Source organism: Chaetodon trifascialis, chromosome 7 (genome assembly GCF_039877785.1).
Source record: "Chaetodon trifascialis isolate fChaTrf1 chromosome 7, fChaTrf1.hap1, whole genome shotgun sequence".
Taxonomy (NCBI): domain Eukaryota; kingdom Metazoa; phylum Chordata; class Actinopteri; order Chaetodontiformes; family Chaetodontidae; genus Chaetodon; species Chaetodon trifascialis.
This window is the reverse complement of record NC_092062.1, coordinates 6,444,398-6,472,282: the sequence shown is the minus strand read 5'-3', so window position 1 is coordinate 6,472,282 and position 27,885 is coordinate 6,444,398. Positions and strand designations below refer to the sequence as shown.

The 27,885-nt window shown below is 41.4% G+C and overlaps 1 protein-coding gene across 1 annotated transcript in view; it reads right to left on the bottom strand.

Moving 5' to 3' along the window:
* The window catches only part of LOC139333652 (dolichyl-diphosphooligosaccharide--protein glycosyltransferase subunit STT3B-like), a 60,776-nt gene that overhangs the window by 19,387 nt on the left and 13,504 nt on the right, over positions 1 to 27,885 (bottom strand). The window contains exons 2-5 of the mRNA XM_070966239.1: positions 5,287 to 5,395; positions 3,753 to 4,040; positions 1,983 to 2,048; positions 683 to 782 (exon numbers count right to left, since the gene is read on the bottom strand). Coding sequence (XP_070822340.1) covers positions 683 to 782; positions 1,983 to 2,048; positions 3,753 to 4,040; positions 5,287 to 5,395 — 563 coding nt within the window. The remainder of the gene's footprint in view (positions 1 to 682; positions 783 to 1,982; positions 2,049 to 3,752; positions 4,041 to 5,286; positions 5,396 to 27,885) is intronic.

The following is a 27,885-nucleotide window of genomic DNA, read 5'->3' as shown; positions in this document are numbered from 1 at the left end:
GTTGTGCACTTTTTCAGTCTTGTTAGGTCATTATCTCCACAGCATTATGACCTGGTATGGTATATATGGCATGTTGATTTGAATATGAAACAATGGTATGGTGTTACAGCTGTGAGCCCCCGGTCAGGATTTGATTCATGATCACTGAGGCAAGTTCAGGGTGAGCAACGAGGCGAGCTCTTTGAAGGGAAGGCAGCTTTCATCTTTTTTCCTTCCCATTTTTTTTCCCTTGCCTGCATTTCCACTTTCAGTCTCTCTTTTATAAAGCATCTCTTCTGCCAGTCTTGGGGGGATTTGTGTTAACCTGATATCTGTCTAATTACAGACGTGTCATCAAATGCTTGTGGTTTGTATTAATCATTAGTGACCATGTTTATACAATGCAGACATGACAAAGAATAACACGGCACTCCCCTGGATCAATGTGCATGGCTTTAAGTCTTCTTAAAGTGGAAAAAAATACAGCTTTGTGTGCGTGTGTGCGTGTGTGCATGTGTGCGTGCAGCTGATGACTGTACAGTTGCTGTACCTTGCCCTTTACGTTGTCTGTTTATCCTGGATGTGTCCCACGGAATGTCAAATGAGCATGATAGTAAACCCCCAAGTCATTTGTTTATGCCCTTAAATTAATGTGAATATAAATACAGTATTTGGGTGCGTGTGCGTGTTTGTATCATCTCACCTATGTAGACTCTCCTACTGAAGCGCTGCATGAGAAGCAGGACAAATACATGAAGAGGAATAAGGTTGATGATGAACACGTAACCACCCCAAGCTGAAACCTGTGAAACACACAAAAACACAATGTATTTAATGAGAGCAGTTTTCTATTCATTTACAGCTTCAGAAATAATAACCATTAATGAAGGGGTGTAACTATTTGGATTATGCGTGCACACACTCTCACCTGCACTCAGATGTATGCACGCACAGCTACACACTCACAGTAACTTTACTGCTTCTTGTCATAATGAGATTTTGATCCCTGCTGAATCCTTGCAATGCTTTCAACTGCAGTGGATAATCAGTATTGTAACCAGCCCACGAGTCCCTGTGGGCTGGGAACTGAAGGGTGGCTGTGTTTTCTCTCACACACACACACACACACACACACACACACACACACACACACACACACACACACACACACACACACACACACACACACACACACACACACACACACACACACACACACACACACACACACACACACACACACACTTACTTCCATAATGAGATGGGTAGCAATAAGAGGGAGGGTGCAAAACTACACAGCCCAGCTGAGAGCTGTGAAATCATTATGAGCTACAGTGTTAAGACTGCCATTCAGATTATGCTGTCGGCCCCCAAATCCTCAAAGGTACACACTCTCTCTGTGTGTGTCTCTCTCTCTCACACACACACACACACACACACACACACACACACACACACACACACACACACACACACACACACACACACACACACACACACACACACACACACACACACACACACACACACACGTTCAGAAAAATGGACACATATGCACCTCTTCTCAAGCTTTGTGACTATTGTCTCATGGCCATGTACCTCGTGGGCAGTGAGCAGGTGCCAGAGAGGAGACATCACAGCTTGCAGCGTGAGACATTTAAGTGATTCATCACAGTCTTGCTGAATGATATGTGGGTAAGGGAATAGCGCCCCAAACGATCTGTTTCTGTCTGATGAAAATGGCTTTCGGTGATGTGATGCAAACAAAGGTTAGCCTTATCTGCAGAGGTTCTGTGAGTGAGTGGCAGGGTGGTAACTTTTAGGTGCATGTGTTTCAGAGTTAGCATGTGATCTCGATGTTGCTCTCTCTCTAGGTTACGATCTGACTTTAGCATTAGGGGTAGGTTTCAAGGTGTCAGATTAGGATGTGAATGTGGGTCAATACAAGTCCTCACCTAAATGACCATAAACAGCATAAAACAAACATTTTTGTGTGTTCTCACCATGTAGAAATAGGACAGGCAGCATCCAATGGTCCAGAAGACTGATCCCATCTTCACCGACTTCACCTGCAGTTTGCATAGCAGAGCATTAACCAAAAAGACACAGACACACACACACACACACACACACACACACACACACACACACACACACACACACACACACACACACACACACACACACACACACACACACACACACACACACACAGAGTACAGTATATCAACTGCTTCCATTAAGCTGAGCGCTGCTCTGCTCACTATTTTTTCCTGGAGAATTCGCTCTGTTGCTGCTTACCCAACATGTCTGCCTGAATTATTCATTGTGTTTCTCTTTAATGACCTGCACAAAGCAGAGCACTGTGTTCTACACATCTTTACCTTACCCTGTGCCGCACATGAGAGCTGCTAACGAGGCCCTAACAAGGCTAACGAGCCCTGACTTAACGAAGGCATGGTTGGGAGGCTCTGCTATTGGCTGGATGAGATTGGATAAATGGAGGAGCTGAGCCAGTGATATGTGGTGGATGGAGGGAGGCAAGAGACTGAATGAAAGTACAGGGAGAACAAATTAGATGGGGAGGGAGATTATGAGAAAGAGAAAGTAAACAGTGGTGAAGCTTTCACTGAACACTTTCATTAAAGTTACTCTGTTCTTCTGTCTAAGCATATCCCAGATGTAATAAGAGCTTTAAAGTCCAGTGTGTCTACGAATGTGTATGATTTATTTTCAATCTGTGTAAAATCCAGAGTACAGAAACAAGCCTAACTGTTCATCTTTACCCCGGGTTATGCTATTCCCCATCTATTCAAAACATCAAATAACAGCGACTTCAGGGCTTTATAGCTGGGAGAGCAGATTCCTTCTTTAAATCTCAGAGGTATGCATGAAATGTCATGGTTGATCATGTTAACTGAGAATAGCATTAGCCCGCATAGTCACATGCACAAACCACTGAGGACCAGTGTGATGAATAAATCTGTGGAAGCAGATAGAGACACTTACATATGTGGTTAAAGGACAAAAGCAGCTTGGATTATCTGTAGCTATAATTAGGAGACATCTTAAATGAACAATTTACACAGCTTTACAGGATCACATGAATAAATATGAAGATAGTGCTGTTAGGGTAGTCTAGCCTAACATTGCCTTTATGTAGTTCTACATAAAGCTTTAACAGCATACTTGCTACATTAAAAATCAATTGTGCTCCACTCTAAGTTTGCACTTGTCGCCAATGTTGTCTGTCTGCCATTTGGTGCTGAGCAGGTACTCTACAGTGGATTTATCGCAGCTCTTGTGCAGAAAACTGCTGCCTGCTGTGGCTGAAGATAAGGTTAATGAGAGAAAAATTTGTGAAGTGGAAAAAGCAAAACAGCTAACACTAAAGAGGCTAAATGGCCCCATGCAGCTGGGGGACACTGCCGGTGTGGCTCTACATCTCTGAACCTCTACACTTCCTCCCAGATTTGTTCATCTTATTGTTCACCTTCATCTTATTGAAAGATGTTTGCCCATTTGAAAAAAAAAAAAACCTGTGGAAATAATAACTTTGTGGGTGGGAATCCCCTGTGGGGATGAAACTTAGGATGAAACTTTTCGCCTATCGCAGCTTTAAGTCATTGTAAGAAAAAGTTCATCATGACTAACTTCATCCCTCCACTTCAAACAAAGAGCAGCCAGCCGAAGCAGCAATGACGACTGTTATAAATAGCTTCATCGTGGAGGGTCAGGACTATGGAAGGCCTACAAAGTATATATAGGCGTACCCAGAGGTAGTAGGTGAACTGCAGGGCAAAGATGGCGATGCCTTCATTGTCGAAGGAGCCAGCAACAGAGCGGGAGATGTAACCAGGGACGATGGCAATGAAGCAGGCCGCAAGCAGCCCTGCACCCTGGTTCCACAGCTCCCTCGTCAGCAGAAAGGTGGAGATGGAGGTCAGGCCACTGAACACCGGAGCCAGGAACACACACACGTCCCGGATGTGGACAGTAACATGCAGCAGGTTGAGCACATAGTGGATGAGGCCCGCTGTGACCATGAGACCTGGGTACACCTGGAGGAAGAGGGGGGAACAGAGTAGAAGATAAAGGCTGAGTGATTATTCAGGCTCTGGTCAGGTAAGCCACAGCTAACTGACTCATAAGTGTTAGTAATAAGGTCTGGATAGCCAAAAAAGATTTTGTCTTTGTCTCTCTTTCATGTTGATGTGATGAGAAGAGCACCAACACTGAGAGGCTAGCAAGACCTCTGAACAACTACAAATGCATTGTTCACTATGGCGACTGCAAAATGCTATCATTGACTCAGACAGTGGAGCAAAAAAAATAAAAAATAAAAAACACATTACAAGCTGTGTGATCACAGAGCTACTGGACAGAAAATATGCTCTTGCCAGCCTGCATCATTACCTCATAACCTCAAACACCAAATGTGTGATGACAGAAAATGCTGCTGAAGTACCTACAGAAAAAACAAACTTCTAACTTGAGCACAATTGAGTTTCCTTCATCTTGAGGATGACGGCTAAGCTGAGGTAAAGAAAGTCCCAATTAAAGCCTACAGTAACCAAAATGAAAATGGAATAATAATCTTTACAATTTTAAACTATTACTGTTAACTCCACCTGTCAGCTACAACTTTCACCCCCCCAGGAGTTAGTATGACAGTAAAGCTCCTGAAGTAGAGAATCATCTTTGTCCTTTCTTTCTTTCCACTGTCATATGCAAACAGATGGCTTCAAAGCCAAAACAAAATGCTCAAAGCTGTTATTTAGTCAGCTAGTCTGAATGTCCAAAAGTGCAGTCTGGAGAACAGATAAGCTGAGAACAGTTAGCTCTGTCTTCATCAACCCTTATAGAGAGGTCACACAGAGGGGTGTAAATATACAGAGGAGATGAGTTGTAGTGTAATGATGGCGTGTCTGTCTGTTCCTTAACTGTTATTAAGACAGATCTACTATGTGTTATATGAGTGTGTATGAGTCCCTGCCTCCCCCAGGAGCTGTTTAGTCACCCAGCCATGCTTACTAAGTGTGTGTGTATTGTGCGTGTGTGTGTGTGTGTGTGCGCGCGCGCGTGTGTGCATGTGCGCGTAAGAACTGCAGTTGAGAGTGAGTTCAAGAGGATGATTGAGGATTCATCAAAGTAATGTGACTCTTGAGAAATAAGGACAAAGGAAGAATGGGCTGAGGCAGAAAGTACACCTACTTGCACAATCTCCCCAACCTCTCGAGTCACCCCACCCACCCCCACCCACACCCACACCCCCAAACCAACACATAGCATGAAAAACACACTCACCGTGCCCCCTACTATCCTACCCAGAGGGTACCAGGCTCTTTCATCAAACCAGTTGAGGAACTCGTAGAAGCCATTGGTGGTGAGATGGTGAGTCGACCTGTAGTTGAACCTGCAACACAGAGTGGGGTGTCAGACAGGGCACAGCACCGAAACCATAACCCCTACAGAAGCCATTACTGTCTCACTGAAGAGAGGAAGCACAGGTTTGGCTTTAGGTTTCACCAGAACCAGAAAGCAAATCTGTCCAAACGCAGCATTCTTGGATATTTAGAATCTGCACACTTTTTGGTGTTTTCACACCGAACTATTCTGGTGTGCCTCAACCAAACTAGTGCATTAATCCATTTGGTTTGGTTCATTTATTCAAAAGCTGTTGATGGAACTCTGGAGCAGACCAAAACCACCACACCAAGACTGCTTGAAAAAGAGGGTTCTGGTACAGTTCTAAGAGGACTCTGGGGCTGTTTGTTTGTTGTGTGGAAGATTACAGAAGACTGCAGATTATTTGGAAAAAACTTTATTTATTATTTATTAAAGTTTATTTAAGTTTACTTTTTTGTAGAAACATATATTAATCTTGGGTTTCAACATAATCAATTTGAGGTCAGGTCAGCTGACCTCGGTTGGGACACCTTACTGCAGCTGTGCCAGTCAGGCAGCAGTGAAAAGTCTGAAAAGTAAAAACTTTGTGCACTGAGAGGAAGTTGGGAAAACGTTGACATCAAACATCAAACTTCAACTGAGAGCATTTAACAGAATTTAAAAGTTGCAGAACTGAAAAGAAACAACCAAAGAAACTTCAAAGTTGCAGCTATCAACAAGGTCAGAAGTTATGACTGTGTCACAACAAAGTCACAGCATGGAAAAGATTTCAAAGTTTCAATACCATAGAGGTAAACTGATGAAATAATATCAAAATGAAGAACTGAAGAATAACATCTACTGCACACTGCAGCTGAGGCTGAAGTTATACCAGGCATGACAAGAGAAGAGATACAGATGTGCCCTGAAAAATCCTGGCAGCATCAGTGGCACAGCGAGCGAGCAGCTGCCAGCTGGAAGTACTGAGAATGTGAGAGAGATGTTCAGAATCGAGAACGGTTAATAGCATTGGGATGTTTGATCTGCATGTGGGAACTTGCTTTAACCACAGTGTCTAATACTTGGAGTTCAGAGTCTTAATGGAGTAAAGAAAACAAAGGAAGCCACACTTGCAGGCGAGTAAACTGGGGTTCAAGCACCCGAAGCAATTGAGAAAAGCTGACAGGTTAATATTGCAGTGAGGGGAGATCATAAATACATTTAGATCTTTTCATTGAAGTTAGTTCAGGCTCTGAAAAACTAATCACTGTTAACTGTCAGACTGTTGGGAAACTAGCACAAACTTCACACTTGCACACCTACACAAACGACTCTGATCTCAAATAACAGCACAGTACACCAAAGGTTTTATTAACATTTTCTCTGAGACAGGTGGAAAGAAATGAGGATCAAAAATCAGCAGGAGAAAATTCTCAAGCGGCTCCATTAGCCCTTTCTTCATGACACCGTAGCCTCTCATTCTAACTCAGCCTTCTGTCAGTCTTTCATTTCTCAAGTTGTTTACAGCCACCAAGGATTTAAGAGGAACAACCCAACTACAGCCTCGTCTATAATTAGTTGGGCCTGGTAGATAGAGAGCTGCTATTGTGCAAATCCTGCATCTAACTCCTAGCCTGCAGACAGACACTGTGCTGCTGATACACAGCAGTCTGCTTGTCCCCCGAGCTTTTCCACAAGTATTTAAGTGTTCAATAGAAATTGTCCCTCCATGAAAAACAGGAATTTGATGGAGGGATTGCAGCATATGGCTTACTCAGCCCCCTTAGGAGAGAGTGCTAGATTGAGGGTACGAGCATTCACGATCACTCTTGAGACACAGTCATTGGATTTAAAAAGGAGGAGAGAGAAAAAGTGCCTGTGCACACACACACACACACACTCACAATCCATTGGGTCTCCAGTGTTCTGATTATCGCCTGGATTGACAGAATGCTTCTATTTTTTCCCCCTCTTACAATTACAGTCCCAGAAAACCAGCGGTATCCTAAAGCGTTCAGCCAGCGGACAGAAGAAACACTCACCGCCCACACTTGACTCTCTGGATGATGGGCTCTTAAACCTTTTCCAGGCTGGTTCTCTGACAAAGCAAAATTCTGTCTCACCATTGGGGATCCAGGCTCATGAAAACACAAGAAAGCTTTTTTCATGTGCAGACTCACCAAAAATCCGTTAAACAGCCGTTCTTGCAAAGGCATGAAAGGAACTCAAACCGCCAAACAAACATATGTAAATAGAAAAATACATTTCAGCTGTGGCTGGTGAGGTTGTCTGTCCAACTAGTCCTCATTTGAGTCTTTGTCTACTCTGAAACTCTACTTAGCTGGTAAAAGAGAAGAGGTTGGTGAAATACCAGATGCTGTAGCCAGTCCAAAGAATACTGGACAGTTGGATTGTTGATCGGTATTAGAGATGTTCAGATAAACCTTCTATTTTTTATCTTTAGCATTTCAGGCGAGGAAAACTGATCACCACCAAATGAAATGCAAATAAATAAAAGTTCCTAAAACAGTGGTGTGACTGCCTGATCTCCACCACACAGGCATCAGAGGCAGGTTACACTCCTGGATGAGCCCCTGTGGTCTCCAGGTCATGCTTTTACTCACTGCAGGACTCTTGATGCATTCAGTCAAGCTGGCAGGTGGCATGTTTGGGCTCCTAGTGTCCGAATGCTCAAACTGATGGGGCTAAGAGTTTGGAGAATTATTTTGCATTCTTGTGCATCAAAGCTTTACATATTGAAAGTGCAATCCAACCAATTAGTCCCTGAGCTGGAGCTTCAATTTCTTGCTTCATGGCCCCTGATCAAGGTATGCGGCTTACAACTGAAAGCCTTTGGGATTCAAAGTCTACGTTGTGGTCTTAAAGGCATTTATGGCAACAACAAAGTATTCTTCTGTTTTTCCAGGAGTGTAAAAGAGGTACAATAATGGCCATTTGTGGAGTAGAGGGGGACCAAGAAACAATGGGTCTTAATTGAGCCTATTAAATCAGTGATCAGTATTGACTCAAAACCTGATCAAAGCATCCATATAGGGGATGAAACCAAGTGAGGAGTTCAGAACATAATACTCAGCCAGGGACAGCAAATAGTATCCTACTTATGTCAGGCACAACCCTATACTTGGAAGATAAATTAATAAAACAAAAATAAAGTGTAAGATGTACAGCACTGCAATTAGTGGGATTCATTATTCACTCTTAGTTAATAGCTTTAGCGTGCAGAGTATATTTAGAGGACCATTTGTTAAAATCCACTGAGAGAAAACAAAGTTTTCCTCACAGTTTTGCCACTTAGATATATTGTTCAAAATCCAGCACATCCATTAACAGCAGCTTTCTAAATATGAATATGTCCTGGGAAGCAAAGCACTGCAGAAAAAACACCAATATCCTCTTACCTAAAGTCAGTTGTCATTAGGTAAATAAATGGTAGCTCGATAAATGAAAGCCTGTAAATAATTCAGGCGCACAGATGAAGGCTTTCAGGTGAATCTACTGTGCCACAGGCCCCATGCAGGCTCATTGTAACACCTTCCCTGGTCCCCAGGGGGCAGACACTAAAGCACATAACTAAAATAAAAATAAAAGCACCATTTGGACAAATCACCATGGCAACACTTGCAGCCTGCTGCTACATATACAAAATCATTCATAATCTGATGCATAGCTCTCAGCTGAACTTAAGCACATTCATCCATACAGAAAGCAAACTAACTCAGTTTCCTCTTCTTTATGTTTAGCTTAAATTCCTGAAGGCCAATTCATCATGTTATTGAGACAGTAACTGTAATGTCCTCTTTGTCAATCACCCTTTGGTGTTATAAAATGCAGCAGTGCAGCAGTGAGGTTGGGGGTGTACGTTTTTATCAGTGATGTCTCAATAAGGTAAAAGAAAAACAAAACCATTGTTCATTTATATATCTATTTATCAGTACAGATTCAGAATGGGTCCATTTTGCATGAAAATCTCCATTTAGATTTGTTGACGTCTTTGGTCATTTGCTGAGGACAGGCTGATGTCAGATTTGGCATTTGCCACCCGGCTTTATCACTTCTGATTACAAGCCCTTTGCCAACCCTTTCTCTTCCCTGCGTACACACCAACAATTGCTCTGCTGCATCTTTAAACATGGCAGATGGCAGATGGCCAAAGAGCAGCCAAACTGAGGGCAGCATCACCTTTTAATGACCTGTACTAATATCTGTTCCAAGGACAGGCAGGGCAGCAGCAGCCTCTGCAGGGTGATCGTGCTCCCTGCTGGTTTCAGATAGCATGTGTGGGAGCCTGACACAGGAGAACTGAAAAACACACAGCTCTGAGGAGATGACAGGAGGTGGCATCAAAGAGACTAACTGCACACTTTTCTCTCACACACACGCACGCACACACACACACACACACACACTGTACGGTTTGAACGCAGGGGTTTATATGCACACAAATAAAAGCATGAAAAGATATTTACACAAATATTTCCCAAAAGAAATAAAACATTGTGCATCCTGACAGGCAAATTTAAGAACTGGGAGATGCATGCAGAGGGCACAAATCAACATTTAACAGGGCAATGAATGTCTATTGCATACAAACAGTGCAGCCTCCCACATAGGTTACCTTGTTTTGCCCTGTCCTGTACTCCTGTAACTCATTCTCCTTACCTCATCGCATCCCTCAAACGCCTAATTTCATTGCCATGAATGATGGAGCAGACAGTGACTATTATCACACCAACTCCCATCCCAGAAAGATATTTTCTGTATGATAGTTATAGAGTGGTGTCCAGTGCTCCAACATTAAACAGGCAATTAATTCATAGAGCTGCCTCATTGTCATGCAAGCCAGCATGACATTGTTTCATGTAATAACACTGCTTGTAAAAAAAGAGCTTGGGGCATATTCTTATGATTTCTAGATTCTTCAGGACACTGGGACAGTTCTGCTTAAGTTCTGCAGGATGCCGTCCAGCAAAGACTACCATGACTGCTCTAATGTCTCACCTGAAGAGGGAGCAAAGTGTGTCTCAAATTGTATCTGGACTCTGAACATGACAATAACTGAATTTAACATACTGGTCATAATCATACAGCATCCTCTCTTTTCATTGACTTAATCTTAGAGTAAGACTGTTCTTTCGCATGCTTAGACCTGTAGCTCATTTTCATTTCTCATAATATCCTGCATTAACTCCTCTCCAACATGATCACTCTATAATTTTCTTGCTGTTATTGTCTGGGTCTGTCAGTCGAGATATGGTCTATTCTCTCTCTCTCTCTCTCTCTCTCTCTCTCTCTCTCTCTCTCTCTCTCTCTCTCTCTCTCTCTCTCTCTCTCTCTCTCTCTGTACGTTCATGCTGCTGTAATGCGCACCTCTCCTCCTCCCCATCACCGCCAAGTCTTTGCAGATTCATCAGCTTCATCATTTCATCATCCTCATCAGCCTATTAGTCTCAGCAGAATCATCAGCCGCCAACTCCAGTGTCTAGACTCCAGGGGGGGATTTATCCGGCTGCCGTTCAGGGTAGATGCCCCCTGATTACAGTCTGATCACTGAAAACTTTGTGACAAGACTTAATTATCATAAATCATCTGTTATAATAAACAATTATACCTGTAAAGAATTCAACATGAAACAGCAGTGGATGATTAGGTGCCAATAACTTCAACAGACGAGGTTCATTTCGTATATAGCCTGTTGTAGCCATCATTGTCAAACAAGCCGCTGTCACACATACACACAATTTTTGTGTCCTTGTGTCAATACAGGGAAGCAAAATGACAACTAATGGGAGCTAACATACCCTCAGCAGCCAATTTACTAATAAGTGTGACACCTGTCATCTGTGTGTAGGACTTCACATCACACCAAAATAGTAACAACAAACTCAACAGTCAGCCTGGGCTGCTCAGAAAAGTACCTAATTCACATCTTTTTAAACCAGAGGTGTAAAACATAGAAGACTGCATCGCTACAAGCTCTGATGAGAACCACACGGCACAGCATGGGGTCAGGGTGAGCCGCAAACAGTGAGGGCAGACAAAGCGTTGTTCAAAGTCAGGTTTTCAGCATTTCCCTGAGAGGGAAACTGAGCTGGCACAGGCAGCCACAGTCTCATACCATCACAGGACTGGAGGCAGGGGTCACAGGGGCAGCAGGCTCAAACACACTGAGCTTCATACCATGCTGGAGAGAGCTAGCCACATGTTCAGAGGAGTGGGCCAGGGTCAGAGGCCTGGAGTAAAATATATAGAAACTGGCCGACAATAGCATTTTTTTGTTCAACTATCTGGCCTGTGCTGGTGTGTAAGGAGACGAGTTGTGTCACTATCAGGGCTTTCTGAATGCTTGATGAGATGAGAGCAGGCATACATGGAAAAAACGAGGCTCTCTTGTCTTGCCTCTCTGGCCGTAACTGCAAACAACAATCCCCTAAATCATTCCCATCATCTCTTAAGTCTGCTGGGCTCATTTTAGGTAACACCTAATTTCACAGTCCATGAAGACATGGGCAGCTCCTCTTCTCTGTTTGTGAACTGTTGCATTGCTCTGAGGCTCGGTGAGATATGATCTACTGAGAGAGAGAAGAGGGGAGGAGGAGAGAGGAGGTAAGTTAAAATGGACGTAGAGGGGAGAAGGGGGAAGATGAGAAGTGGGAGGAAAAAAGGAGCAAAAGAACAGGGAGTAGAAGTGGGAGGTTTCACCACTACAGGATTCCTTTTTTTGGTCAATAAATTATGGATGACAAGGAGATAAATTTGTTATTTTGTCCTTCAACAAACCCAATTCACAAAGACAGAAATGCAGCAATTCATTGCAAGAGAGCTGGAATTTCGGAATGGCTGGATTTTACTTAAAATGTATTATTAATTATGATTAAAAAAAAAAAAGTTGTTGACAAAGCTTTGATCTTGGCTCCAGGAAGAAAAGCTTCTACTTGATTGAACTGAATAGATCGTCAGCTTTCTATAATTTGTACTTGAAATGAAAGAAACACGACAAGCTGAAGTTCAAAAAGCACGTAGGACACACTGCAGCCTAGGTTGGTGCTTTTCAGTCTTGGTGATAGAAAAATCCCAAATGACTGAGTTCACAGTTAAGCAATTAATAAAAAAAAAAAAAAGTGTTTTCAATATCAAAATCACCATGGCTTAGAAACAGAGCCTGTGCACTGAGGCTATGGGGTATCAGAAGGACAGCAGCAAGACACAAAACAACCCACAGCAAGAAAAATGGAAATGCAATAAAAACATGCAATCTGGTTGTGCTGCTTATTAAAAAATATCAATTAAAGTGCTTGCACCTGTGTATCATTAAAGAAACAACAGCACAGTGCCACAAATGGTACTGATCTCGAAACTGACACAGGAGCCAAAGCGGTTCTCAAGACTTTAATTAAAGCCAGTTGGACGGAGAGAATGACTGATCAGAGCAGAGGAACACGTGCATAGGGATGTGAGCGAGCAGAGACTGGTCATATATGACGTGATGTTCTCGTTTCCCCATGCAGAGGGCTGGAGTAGCTCAACAGAAGATGCAACAACATGTCAAATGGAAAACATGGCAACAAAACCAGAGTAAAGATGTGTAACAGCCTGGCCCAAGTTTAAGCCAAGCAAAGAGGTTTGGCATTCATTAGCATTTGAACCCACCTGCAATGTCTTAATGCTAATTAGTCAAAATGAAAGAAATGAAAATCCTTGATAATAATTAGTGCTGGGAGGTTATGTGTATGTGTATGAATGAGAAAGAAAGACGCTGAGAGAATGCGCTCAGAGGGCAAAGCAGTGGCAGACAGATTTTGTTTGATTAGACAGATCCGAGGTGTTGTGTGGAAGTCACAGTCAGAGAGTGAAAACTAAGCCGGTTTAGAGCCCGGGGGCGGAGCGAGGCTGCACACAAAAGCATTTATTACAATCTGATGATGTCTCATCAAAATCCAACAAATCCTATATGGCTGTAAGCGGGGCCAGACGATAGGACACACTGAGATGAATGCACCAGAGTATGACTGGCTGATTAAAAAAAAATAGCCAAGGGTGAGTGAAGGCATGAACCACCAACTGCACAACTCACCCAAAACTTTCCCCTCACTTTCCATAAGCCAGATAAATCAGATCAAACAATTTCCCAATTAAACCACCCTCAAAACCTTCAGTTCAATTTGCACCGAGGAGGCTGCAGACAAGAGAACATAATTGTAAAAAAAAGTTACCACAGGAGGTGGTGACTCTCATTCATTCATTCTCTAAATCACCAACAACAGGCAAGAGGAGGCAGCAGCAGGGAACAAGGGGGACAGAGATGATACTTTATCACACCTGGCCAGAAACAGAAGCAAATTAGAGAATGTATATTTTACCCCAGGGCCACCTCTAATAAAAACTTACTTCAGTTATCTGGGGAGCCAGAAAAGTTGGCCCATCAGGGATGTAAGGCTCACACCAGTGTCATGGATGCAGAATAGATCCCTTCAGTATTGTGTTAAACAAAACCAACATGCCAGCTGCTCCATGGCAAAGAGCACTCAAAATTTAGTCCTATATACAGGCTTGTAGAATTGGACTAAAAGACAAGCAGGGTTTACTATCGGCAGCTAACAGGTTCAACTCTAGAACCAACTGAAAAACAGAGACGCCAGTGAATAATGTTTATTTTGTGAGAGCTGCCATGTGGCCCTTTTTTTTTTATTTTTGGCTAAAACCAAGCAGGCCTAAAAAAATCCTATTCAAAAAAGTCATTTGAGTTGGAAGCCTATTTCATGGTCTGATTCTCTGCACTTCAAGTCCATTTCAGAAACTGATGAGATGAGAAGAAAACCTTTAAAAAGGAGCATAGTCGTATCTCATCATGTTATTCTGATCCCTTACATCAGTCTATATGGCTTTGTTCAATTTTGCATCAGTGTTGTAATTTCCTTATAGAAAAGCAGCCCAGTATAGCCTTGAAGTGGATATACACCACAATAAAAAGTCACCAGTTTGTATCTGCATGATGTCTAGCAGCGCAGCTGAGGAGTCTCAGCAGAAAGCGGCCCACAACTTAAAGTTGCTCTGATCAATTCCTCGCCACTAGGGGCGAAATAATTCACTAACCATTTCAAATCACATGCAGCCATTTAATTTAATATTAACCTACAAAATATTGAGGAATGCAGCTTCAAAAAGATATTTCATTACGGAAATCAATGCTTGGTTCAACCTGTATTCGTAATAAGAGGCTGAGAGAAATAGTTGTTTACCTGATTGACAGAAACCATTTTGATAATTAGTTAATGGTAAGTCATTTTTCAAGCAAAAAACACAAACAATTCTTATTTGACTGTAAAATTAAATATCTGGGTTTTGGACTTAGTTGGACAAACCTCGAAATTATTATTACTTTTTTCATTATTTTCTGACATTTTATAGACCAAACAATTAATCAAGAAAATATGGCAGGTTATACAGTAATACAATTCATTGTAGCCCTCCTTGGAATCGCTTTGCATTGTACCTAGACTGTGTGCCTCATTTGCAGTCTGCATTCATTATAAACTAATTTTCAAATGCTTGAGGCAACTGACAATTCTACCACAAGCATTATCCTTGAATAGAGATGGAAAACCATTTCCACGTACTCAGAAGAACAGGCCTGTGCTAATATGTGTAAGAGAGTTTGGGAGTCTGAGTGAGGAGAAATTACAGATATCACAGAGGACACAACGGAGCAGAGCTCGTCTCATGATCTGAATAGGCGCTCCCTTTCAGATCTGGAAAAGTATCCCAAACCCAACCGAACAGAGGAATTTTTTTTTTTTTTTTTTTTTTTACACAGTGTAGATGGGGTTTGACAAGTAGCCTTACAGACCAGTCAGATTCCTGTAGTTTCTGGTTGCTCTCCCTCTCATTTTTGTATTCTGCTCAGTGAAGCGACACTGAAGAAAAATGATTCAGTCAAGTTTAAGTTAACCGGGCATAGATTTGGCCCAGATGATCTTTGACAGAAAGGGGGAGGGAACCACATTAGCTTCCCAGAAGTGCTTGCCTTGCTGACTGGTTAGCTTAGAGACCTGACACAACACAGTGAAAAAGCCTTTCCTCTGGACAGGAGACACTATCAAATATGCATTAAGGAAACGTATCTTTTTGGAGTTAGTCAAAAAAGATCCTGAGGCAGCAGTCTGAGGGGGATGAGTGTACGTGACGGTGCAGCGAGGATGTGGAGCAGCTGAAAGTTCTGCTCTGTATTGATTCTTTTTTGACCTTTGACCATTTCAAGGGATGTCCAGTTTTGGCATGCATGTACAGAGTGCTCCAACAAAACTGTACATCTTTCTTTCTTTTTTAGGGATGTTAGATTTACATTTGTTGTCACATTTACAGAATCGGATTCTCAATCTGACACCGCAGAGTCATGGACTCAGAACAGAACAGAACAAAATTTTCACCATCACTATGTCTTAATGAAAGCTGTATTCACAGGGTTGGTTTGGGCTCTTTTCAGCAGCGCTGGTTGGTCAGTCAGAAGCACTAACAGCCTAACAACAACACTGTCTCAGCCCATTGCAGTCATGATGATTATTTAATGCGGAGTTGCTTTGCTTCTCCAACCAGCTGCTCAACACATCTGAGTGCCTTAGGAGCAGATCATAAGAGATGAGCCAGCTTTGCGAACTATCATTTACTGCACACAGAGCACACTGACGAAGCATGAGCTATTCACACAGCCCCTGGAAAAACAATACGAGCCTGTTGACCACACCACGAGCACAGAACAGTGTGGGTCTACCAGCTTTCCTCAGGTTGCTATGACAAAATATACTGTAACCACATAAACAGACACACAGCACATTAGCAATGCAGCTTTTCAAGACAGTGAAAAAAACCTGTGCTTGTGCTCCAGTTGCTGACTGGTATTTCACCTAAAGAAGAGCTTGTGCTGCCTCTTGAGCAGCATGCAGGGCTTTCACAGCAGCTCACACCTACTGTAGAGCAACGGTTCTCAAAGTGAGTACCTTAAGGACAGGCAGAGAGTACCACAAGATTCATGTTTATTTAACTATTTTTTTTTACGGTACATTTACCATAGGCCTGCATTTCAGTTCAACAATTCACCACATCAAAAAATGTTTGCATTAAAGAATGACTCAACACTTGCTTCACTTCATAAGTTACAGCTAATCAATCAACCTACACTCAGTTTATTACACTATCAGTTGCTCCTGGTCCACTGCACAAATGTCATTGGTGCACGTTCTTGTAAGCTAACTTTACTTTTTAACAGAGCAAAGGAAACACATTTAACCAATTAAAATATATATTTTTCTTCATTACCCTGGTCCTTCAGTCATAACACTGTCAAGTTAATTATAAAGCACGTCTGAAAACAACAGATGTTGACCAAAGTGCTGTGCAGACCAGAGCAGGTAGGGTTTTGTTACTTCATAGTGTGAAATCATGCAATATAAAGTTTTGGTCTTTTCTATTACTTTATTTGAGACCCACTGAAGACTAGCTTAGCATATACACCCCAGCGGTTTCAGTGTAGCCTAAGGTTCCTGGTCTGAGCGACTGTTTGTAGGACTCAGTTATATGCTTGAAAAAAAAAAAAGTCTAGTCATTGTCCTAAAAAAATTAAAAAAAAACAAGAAAAACACATTTTATTTATGAAGTGGGTGTTATGACGCCGTAGGAAAAGCAGCATGGTATTCCCAGTTATTTTTGTTTTTCTAATTCATCAGGGATTTTTATACAGTCTCCACTGATTGCTCATCAACAGGGACATGCTGTGATATTATATCTCTTAGATAGCCTAAATTCATCAAATGTTAGCATTTGTATACATTATGGAGAGCACTTTGAAGTTGACATGAAATGTGCTGTATGCTCTAAATACGCTGACAATATTGCCTGACAGCTATCGCTATTACTTTGATTAGAATCTACAGGGCGAGGGTCTTAGGAGACTCAATCATCTCGTTTGCCAAGCAATGAAGGCCATTAGAGCAAAGGTTTCGATCACCTGACACCTGACGGCACCATGGATTCAAAGAAACAACAGACGCACAAGACAAACTGTGACTTTAAACAATTTTCATTGTTTTCCAGGAGCGTTGAACATTGTTCACTTCACTGAATCAGTGCAAGGCGCAATAGAGGTTGCTCGCACATATTTTTTCCCCCAAACGTTTGTGAATAAAACTTTCAATATCTGTTGATTGTAGTTTGATCTGTTATTGTATGTCACATTCATTAATTAGGATATGCTATTGAGTTATCAAAGCAAAGTGCGTCTTGCTTTCGATTCTCATTGCTCACAGCTACTGCTGGCATAGATTAATTCTGCACCTGCATCATTACTTGGACATAATTTGCTACAATAGCTGGAGTGCTATTGTAATTGAATACTACATCAAACTGACCCATTATCCCCACCGGGCACATAACGTCCACATTCCATCCACGACACGTATGACAAAGCTGATCAATGCCGTTCTAGTCAATGAGTGCATCAACAATAAACACAATTAAAACAGACAAAAAAGAAACCATTTAACTACCATTTAACCAAATAAACACAACCTGAGCAAGTCAACAAGGTTCAACAGGCAAAACACTCAAGTGGGATTGAAGACGCATGGAGGATGGAGCAAATATGAGTGGCATATGTGACATCACAGATCCATGACTGGTGGAAATCTCAGGTAAGAAATACATTTTTTGCAGTGGAAAAAGTCTGCTAACAAACCACAGAGATGCTAAGCTACTGATTTGCATACCTCTCACAGGACATCAAATATTTGTTTGATGCGGGTATAATCATCACTGCAGTAATAAAAACTAAATTAGTTGAATTAGTTTCAAGAGTCCCTACTTTCAATTAAATACGGGGTTTCAATTTTTTCTGAATCATCAGATTCTATTTCTAATTACATTTTACACAGTGCCCCACCTTTTTTGGAATCAGGGTTGTAGCTTATAATGACGATAACTTATTGTGATAAGAAACAAATGAAAGACTGCCAAATAAGAATAATGGTGTCAGGACGAGGAAAATGTATCGATATAGCACAGGTAGAAAATTTCCCTTAGCTTCATATGAATTATACTGTATGCATGATGACATAAATTTACTTAGATTTCTCCTGTTTATTTGAAGCGCAATATATGGACGTTTTGTATAGCGTGAGGAGTTAGCCCTGCAATTTACATTACAGGTAAATCAAGAGAACAAGTCCTGTTAACATTTGGACGGTGTCCTGTATGCAACAATAAAGCCTGTACCAGTCACATGTGTGTTTAAGTGATGAACTGCACTATTTGTGGCTGTTTTTAAGAGTTCGTAACAGATGATTTATACTTGTGGTACAATATTATGGCCTGTGATACAAAACGTCCAACCTTTGTAGCACCAGTGAACAAGTGGTCATGCCTATCCAATAGGAATGACCTGGGAGTGGCCTTGGAAGGAAAAGAGTGCAATGCATTCTGGCTCTTCTAGGTTTTGAACCTTTTGAGCAAAAGGGAAAATCAAGGCTCTTTTCTCTGGTCATGGAGCACCAATTTCAAAAATGTTTGAAAGACCAGTTTCATTTTTTTGAATTGTTTGTCAAACTTAAAGGCAGAATCAAATATCCCACCAAGGGTTTTTGACATGGGGTTTGACAAGAGCTGCCTTCATTCAGCCATAGAAGGTTTTGTGCCATCTTATACTTTATGTCCTCAAGGCACTTCATGAGACTGACTAGATCTGACTGGTCGTTTAGTTTCAGGGGTTGTGTGTCATCGGCATAACAGTGAAAGGAAATATTGTATTTTTGAACGATTTGGCTGATGGGAAGTATATATGCAGTCCATGACAGAGACTCAAACATTCAGTAGACAATAATGGATTGTACATCATGCATACAGAGACACAAAAAGATGTAGGAAAAACAGGAGCAGAACTAGGCGACAACAAGGAGCTTTAGCATTACAGCCATCTTGGATGCCAAACAGGTATTTGGGTCATTCAATCACTGAATACACTGTACAAGCAAAAAGTAGAAACATACAAACACACCACCAGATACTTCATTATCCCTTCTAAGGAAATATTTTTTTTAGGAATGTAGCAATTTACCAAATCTCGCAATATCCCAATAGAAACATGGCTTGATGCCATTGTGGGACTGTGAGACTATCTACCAGGACATTATGTAGATATTTACTGTCTGCAAGAAGACAGACTCCCGTCATCCCTTGTGTGCAAGCCAAGTGCTACAAAGAATAAACCCCAAATTACAGATAAATATGCCGATAAGGAAAAAGAGATTGAGGATGCTCCATTGACTTTTACAGCTGATGTGTGGCAGCATTTTAGGTTTCCTGTTTCAAGAATTGACAATGGCAAAAGGAAACTGACAAACACAAAAAAACAACCTGCCTATCTTGCTGGACAATGGTCAACTACACTACGGGAAACACATGAAACATGAGAAGCCATTTGGCAAATCGCCACCCAGAAAAGCTCAAATCACAACAACAACAAAGCTTCGAGGCCAAAGGAGTCTGAAAGAAGAACAGTCCCAGAGCTAAAGAAACAACAAGATGTATTGGTGAATATATAGTCAAAGACTGGAGGCCATTTTCTGTGGTTGACGACGATGGATTTTAGAGGTTAGTAAACACTTTGGAGTCAAAATATACAATTCCATCAAGGCCACACTTAAGTCACACAGTGATACCAGCTCTGTACCAAGAGACAAAAGCTCAAGTGACACAGAGCCTCAAGGAAGCAGAGTGCATCTGAATAACCACAGATGGGAATACAAACCAAGGAGGTTTTACTGAGTTTTATTTTGTTCTTGTCAAGTTTGAAAAAGTGTGTTTCACAACGACAAAATTACCATTTCTGTAAATGAAGTCTGTTGGCACTGGCAAGAGTGATACAGAAGCTGTTTCTGGTTTCTCGGTCAATACTGGACCAATTTCAAAAACTGCTGTCCCTATTAGTGTCTTGGACACAAAACATAGAAAAATACTGTCCATACACCGATAACATTTGATGGCATTTCTTTGGGTCTGGGCATTGAAATCTTCCTGGAAAAGTGGACCAGCACAGTACCTGCAAACCCTGATGCTGGTTACTGAGGCTCTTATGATACACACAATGTATTTTCAACAATGTTTAATACTACAGATTAAATTATGCTCAAATTTTCTGAGTGTTTTCTTACTTTTAGACTAGTCAACTCCCTTTGTCGGGGAAATAAGTTGTTAGGAACATCCCAAATTAACATAATGTGCAGTAACCCATCAACAACACAGTAAAATATTATCACCTTTCAGAGTGTGCACAATAGCATCCTCCTAAAGTTTTCCAGTCTATCAGTGTTGTAGCTTGAGGGCAGAAGGTAGATGTCTGTGTGCACTGCCCATGGTGTCTGACAGTTCTCAGCGTTCACTAGCTGTTTCCACTTTATTAAACAGTCAAAACAGACTCCTGGTACTGAACAAAATCTCCAGCTAATGGCTAATTACTTGCAAACATGGCTGACAGGAGACAAACTGACCAACCACAGCAAAAATTGACCTCCATTTAGCTGGTGGCTTGGTGCCATTACTCACCTTCCATGTCAGAGCAAGTTAATAAGTGCTTAGTACAGATCATGGACCCACAAGTGATATGGTCACACTTCTAAAAGGCCTCTACAGAGGAACAAATATGTGTATTAGCTTACATCTTTCAAAATTAAATATACTTTAAGTTGGCTACATATGAACATTTATCTTTTTTACATTTAAGAGGAAACTCTCAAGGACTCTTAACACCAGGCTGAAAAACCATGTTTTGCTGCTGTCTCTGGTTAAAAGTTTCAAGTCTGTTTTACTTTTGACCACAACCAGCGGTCCTGTTGAGTGTGCTTGGGTGTTGTCAGAAGGTATGCTCTATTGAACCTGTAACCATGGCAAATAGGAATGTCACCAGGTCGTATAGTACACCTGTACATCACTGCAGCAGGGTGAAAAGGTAAACCACTGGGGCTAAGCAAAAACAAGATTTTCAGGAGGTGTTGACTCACCCTTTAAAGTTCACTCCAAGCCTTTCTCTCAGCAGTAAGCTAGATTCCTACAAATGACAGCAAGATATCATCATAACCAATTTAACCTGGCAAACAAAATCATTCTGGCCATTTTGTGATCCACAAAATCTGATTCCAGAACAATTGGTCATTTGGCAGGCACTTCTATCCAAAGCGATATACATATGAATCCTCACACTGATGGCACAGCATCAGGGGCAGATTTTGGGTATGTTGCCCAAGGATACTTCGGCCTGTGTACTGCCGAGGGTTCTAATCACAGACCTCCTGATTAGCAGATGACCGCTCTAGCTCCTGAGCCACAGCCGTCCATGTTCTCAATGAACATGATTGTGTTTGCTCTGTTAGTGAACAGGCTTTGAAGTCTTTGAAGCGCCTGCCTTGGTCTTATTTTCCACTGAGTGCTGAGTCCATTTCCTTTCATATCACTGCAGGCCCAGCCTGAGGACTGCTGTTTTGTGACTACTGTGTATCGGCTCCTTTCGATGCCACCATAAAATCATGAGGATCATTAGGAATACAGATGATACAGGAGGTCTGTGTGTTTTTGTGTGTACATGTGTTGTGGGGATATTTAATGCAGACCATCAAATCTAGCTCCCAGGAATATGGAGGTTGGACTCATCCATGAGTAGTTTTAATTTCATGATGGAAAACTATATGTGTAAAATTCTGTAGATATATTGAAGCAACATGTCAAGACATCAGCCAGGAATTTAAAGCTTGGTCACAAATGGGTCTTGCAAATGGACAATGACACCACATATACTTTCAAAGTTGCAGCAAAATGTCATCAGGACAACAAAAGGTACTGCAGTGGCCATCACAAAGCTCTGACCTCAATCCGATCGAACATTTGTGGGCAGACCTGCAAGAGCGTGTGCGAGCAATGATGCCTACAAACCTGATTCAGGTCTGTCACACGGAACGGCCAGAACGTCTTGTGAGAAGCTTGCGGTGGGCTACGCCAAACATCTGACCCAAGTTTAACAATGTAAAAGCAATGGTACCAAGTACTACCTACGTGTAGGACTGGGTACCGAACTTCGGTTCTTTTGTGGCACCGACCGAAATGCTTCGGTAGTACCGAGTATTGAAACATGCCTCGTCTTTCAGTGCCAAGTTTCGGTACCCTGAGGTTAATCACGTGATGAAGACCTGATACTGCTGCCGGTGATTGGCTGTAACGTTACACGTGATTGCGGCATGCAGGAAAAATACGTGGTTGAGACGTCTTGTGGTTACGCCCACAGACGGGGTTCACGTGTCTGTGTTGTGATAGTGAGCTGTAGTCGTGTGTGTCTCGAACCGGTTAAAAAATGTCACCGAGCCCGAGGTCAAAAGTGTGGCTCCATTTTAACAAGATTGATGCCAATAGTGCACGATGCAATATATGCAAAAAAGTCTTCAGTGCTAAGGCTGGCAATACGACTAATTTGATGAAACACCTGACCGTGCATGGAATCAATTTAAGAGCAGAAAGTTGCTCCGTGTTTGACTGCAAGAACAGCGGACCACAGCCATCCTCCTCTCAGCATTCAAGTCCGCCTGTGGACGTTACAGAGCCCGAGCGGCCTGGTTCAAAATATCCACCACCGGACTCCTCTTCATCTGAGAGTACCAACGAGGGCGCTATGTCTGGGATATCAACAGGTAAATTTACTTTATGTTACTGCAATTTAATACGTGCATCGCGCAGCGAGTTAAACTGTGATGTGATGCTAACTTACGTTATTAGTGTGTAACTTTGTGGCTAAATCAAAAGCTAACTAGAGATTGACAGCAACAGATAAAGCTTAGCTTGTTAAGATGTGCTTATCAATTGGGCCGGCTGGTTAAACGGCTCTGTTATGTTTATCTTCTCCTCACAGTAGCCTCTGACCCTGGTGTGAGGGGGAGAGCGGTACAGAGATCTGCCATCTACCCTAACCTCAGTGAATCCAGTAACCTGGTGGTGGAATGCGAGGGACAATATGCCAATGCTATTAGACTTGGCAACCAGGTATCTCTGTGTGCAAGCATCATCCACACCCTCAGAGCGCACTTTTTCTACTGCTGGGGACACCATCAGCCAGGAGCGGGCCTGTCTGTGTCCTGAGAAAGCAGACATGTTGATTTTTCTGAAGAAAAACTGTTAAGTGAAAAATATGTAGCAGTGAATATTAGATTGATTTGTCACTTGTTTGCAAGTGTTCTTTTGCACTGGAAATTATTTGTTGTTTAATTTTTCTGTAAGGAAACTGCTTGGAGTGGAAAACTACCAAAGCTGAAAAATAAAACTCAAGATTTGTGCAATATGTAATGTAATTTTGTTTTTGTTAGAATTGATCTTATAAAATTGGTATCGAAAAAAGTATCATTCAGGAACCGGTATCAAAGTGAAAGTATCGGTACCGGTATCGAAAATTTTCAAACGATACCCAGCCCTACCTACGTGTATGCAAACTTCTGACCGACTGGGGACGCAATGTGAGAAATAAAAGCTGAAATAAATCATTAGTCTCCACTATTATTTTGGCATTTCACATTCTTAAAATAAAGTTATGATCGCAAGTGACTTAAAACAGGTAATGTTTATCAGAATTAAATGCTACAAATTGTAAAAAGAACAAAATAAAATGTACAATTGTTGGTTTCTTTGTAGATAAAAGAGCTTGGTCTGTACCAGCTCTATATGGAAAGTGTCCTGAGACAACTTCTGTTGTGATTTGGCGCTATACAAATAAAATTGAATTGAATTGAATTGTCAGTGACCTTTTTGTCCATGACTAAGACGAGCTCATGACAAGATGGCGCCAATGTCATTAAACACTAACCATGACTATATCAATATGCAATATTGTTGAGAGACTAAAGTGTTGTTTGAAAAAAAAAAAAAAAATATATATATATATATATATATATATATATATATATATATATATATATATATATATATATATATATATATATAAAAATTTTTCAATGCAGTAGTTCTGTTTCCTGTGTTGCATCATATCAAGACTACACCAGTATAGAGAGAGAGAGAGAGAGAGAGAGAGAGAGAGAGAGAGAGAGAGAGTCAGTAAACACAGGTGTTGTTATGCACTGGAGTGTGTGTGTGTGTGTGTGTGTGTGTGTGTGTGTGTGTGTGTGTGTGTGTGTGTGTGTGTGTATTTGCGTTTGCATGCATGTGTTGGTTGTTGTCTCAAGTGTTGGTTTTATGTGGCCAGGTGCCAATGTGAAACTGTAGTGGAAATGTACTGTATGGCAAATGCTGAAGTTTCAAATAGATTCAAAGTTTACTGAAAGCAGCAGTGGACTGGTCCAAAACTAACAAGCTAAGGGCCATACAGCCTCTAGTCGTAAACAATAACCTTGTATGCACCCAACACCTGAGCAGCTGACTGAACTGATGTATTCTGGGTTGTATTTGGTGACATAAAAATGCTTTGTCTTTATTTATCCTTCACAATGAATCTGGATTCATTCCTTAAACTGATTCCATCAAACCACGAGACCAGACGCTTTCTGCAAAGCTGCATTCTTAATCAGTCAACCTGTCTTTCATCAGATAACGCTAAGAAAATCTTTTGTGAGATAAGTTTGACTAAAACAACAAAAAATTATTGGTTTTAGCCAAGACTGACTGAAATATTCAATATAATCTAGTGTTTCCCCTACCATTGTACTGGCCTGGTGGGCTGCCAGGCCAAGGAGGCCCCCTGCCAGGCCAAAAAAAAATAATTCATTTTGCCAAAAATAAGCCACCTATCCATTCATTCATAAATCAATAATCATTTACATTTAGGAGTGCCTCTGTGCAGCGCAATGTGAGTTAACCTGCTTCGTTGCCTGTAATGATGGGAGTACCGCTGCTGAGAGCGCGGGCATATTTTATGGGATGTTTACGGTTTGTAGCTAGTCAACTATGGCGCCGCCAAAGACAAGAAAAAATATCGTGGGCGACAGACAATATAAAGAAGTCTTTCTGCCAGACTCCAGAGCCAGTGAAAATAGATGAAGGGAGAGGAGCAGAAGCAACTCCAAAAAAAAAATGACAGGTGCAGGTGAGACGGAAGAAAGGGGGGCACATTGCATTGGAGAGGGGGGCTGCTCGAGGACCATTACTGGTAACCCAGTCAAAACAAAAATACAGCTAAACACAGAACATCTGGCTGGGATCCCGAATGGCTCAATAGCCATAAATACAGCCCTTGGTTGTACCACACTCCCCATGGTAAGTTTCAGATTTGTTGTTTAGCTTATATTTTTGTTCTGATTGAGCTTCTTTTTTTTGGTAAGCAATAATGATGAAAATAACACAGACAATAGGCTAGTTTTCCACTAGAACCACTAAGGGGTAATTTTTCCCCAGACATTGTCAGATGAATGTAACTCTGTTATAATAAAACGAACAAAAAGCTTCTATGTTTACTGTTTGTTAAATATTTAAATTATTTATAACTGATAATCTCAATTATGTGTAGGAAATTCCCCTACCACAATGCCTTGGTGAAGTTCTTCTCTAAACCGAGAAAAATCAAGTGCAGCACAGAACAATGCACACTGTGTGGTTGAAGTGCCAATGTGTAATCAAGCATGTTCCATTTGTATCCAATAAATGCACCTTATTAAGTCACCCTCTCCTTGTGATCTTTAATACAGTCTAGGTGAACAAAAATTTGAATGTAAATATAATAATTGCAGAACTGCAGACTGCTTGCTGTGCCACCTGACTTAATCCAACTGCGCCAATACACCATCCCACGCATCTCATCTGTTTAGGGTTTTTTCGGTGGGTGCCACCGGGCCTGAAAAAAATTCTAGGGTAAACACTGTGATCTGATGACTACAAAAGACTGAAATGCTATGTTATTTATTCTTTGAGCAAGATAAGACAACAATGGCCAAACTTTTAGTCAACTAAAACTTGACTAAAACAAAATAAATTCATTAAAAAAATAAAATCAAAAAGGAGGACGAGGTTGACAAAATCTGATAAAATCTAGAATGGACATTTAAGATCAAATTAAAAAAAACAATGCGGACAACATTAACACCTCCTTTGAGAGTATATGCTTTCTCTTTAACTTTTGCTGAGACTCTAAAAATCTCACAGCATAAGCAGGCCACTCATCCACTCACTTTCTCTTGGCCTATATACAGTCTCTACTACACTCAGCCTCCACTCAGACGAAGGTCATATTACTAATAGTAAATGACACCGAGCTATAGCAGTGGAAATTATATTAAAAGCAGGCCATCGATACCAACACAAGGTTGCTGGGCGACAGACTTGCCATCAGTCATCAGAGTGTAAAGCAAAGCATAGCCACTGCCATTATGAAACTCAGTGGAACATGTAGGTCAATGTGGCCACACTGGGTCTAACTGTGGAAAAAACAATGCAAAAGCATTTAGAGTAACTAGAGCAATTGCAATTTGTCATTGGGAGGCCCGGAGCTTTGTTTCTTAAATTAGAGGTCATGGGCCTACAGTATCCATGGTGGGTGGCTGCCCACATGATGAAGTAGGCAATATGTTTCCATGAGTCTGGCTTCTGGGGCAAGACTGTCCTATTTGTCATTTGGCTCTCAGGCTGAAAAGAGAAATTCACAGCCAGCTCCTGACAAAGGTTCTCCAGTACTGGGGCTCAATCAAACACTTTTTATTTGGGTTTTAAAAAGCTGGGAAACTACAAGTGGACTGGGATTTACCAAGATGGGCGGCTAAAATGTTTAGACATATTTGACATGGTATGGATTTGACTATTTGTTTTGATATAAAGGATTTCAAAGGGCGAGGCCACATTGTCACATTAAGAGCAAACTCTTTGGTGGTCTCTGTGGACTGAACGGTTCAAGTTTGATGCACATCTGAACAATTTCCTACTTAGGAATGTTCCATATCAGCACACGAAGGAGTGTGTTACACACGGGGCCTGTTACAAATCAAGAATAAGAGTGGCTGTATTTTAATATAGTTACTTTACTTACCCACAGTCACATTCTGACAGAACAACAATCAAACTGATGAGCAGAATTTTGTGTCTTGGACAATTTTAACATTCACCTGTCAGGCAATCACACAATAACAAGTATTTTCTATAGCCATGACATAAATGAAAGAGTCTGCAATATCATATTACAGCTCAGCTCTACGTAGGCTGTGGCCTTGTTGAGCTGACCTGCCATAAATGTGCACTTTTTCCACTGAAAAGCCAAATGGAAATGTTATGTCTGTAACACCTCTTTAAGATTTCATTAGGATAATTTACTGCAGACTTTTCGCTCTAAGTGGAGCGCTTCGAGTGGCTATCTGTCCTGAGATATTACAGCTTGCTCTCCTGTAGTCACTCAGGTCACCCGCCAGGATTCAGCAGCATCCAATCCGTAGCACAGATCAATCTCCTTATTTAAATCCCTCTAATCTCCTTATCAGAGGAAAATACCAC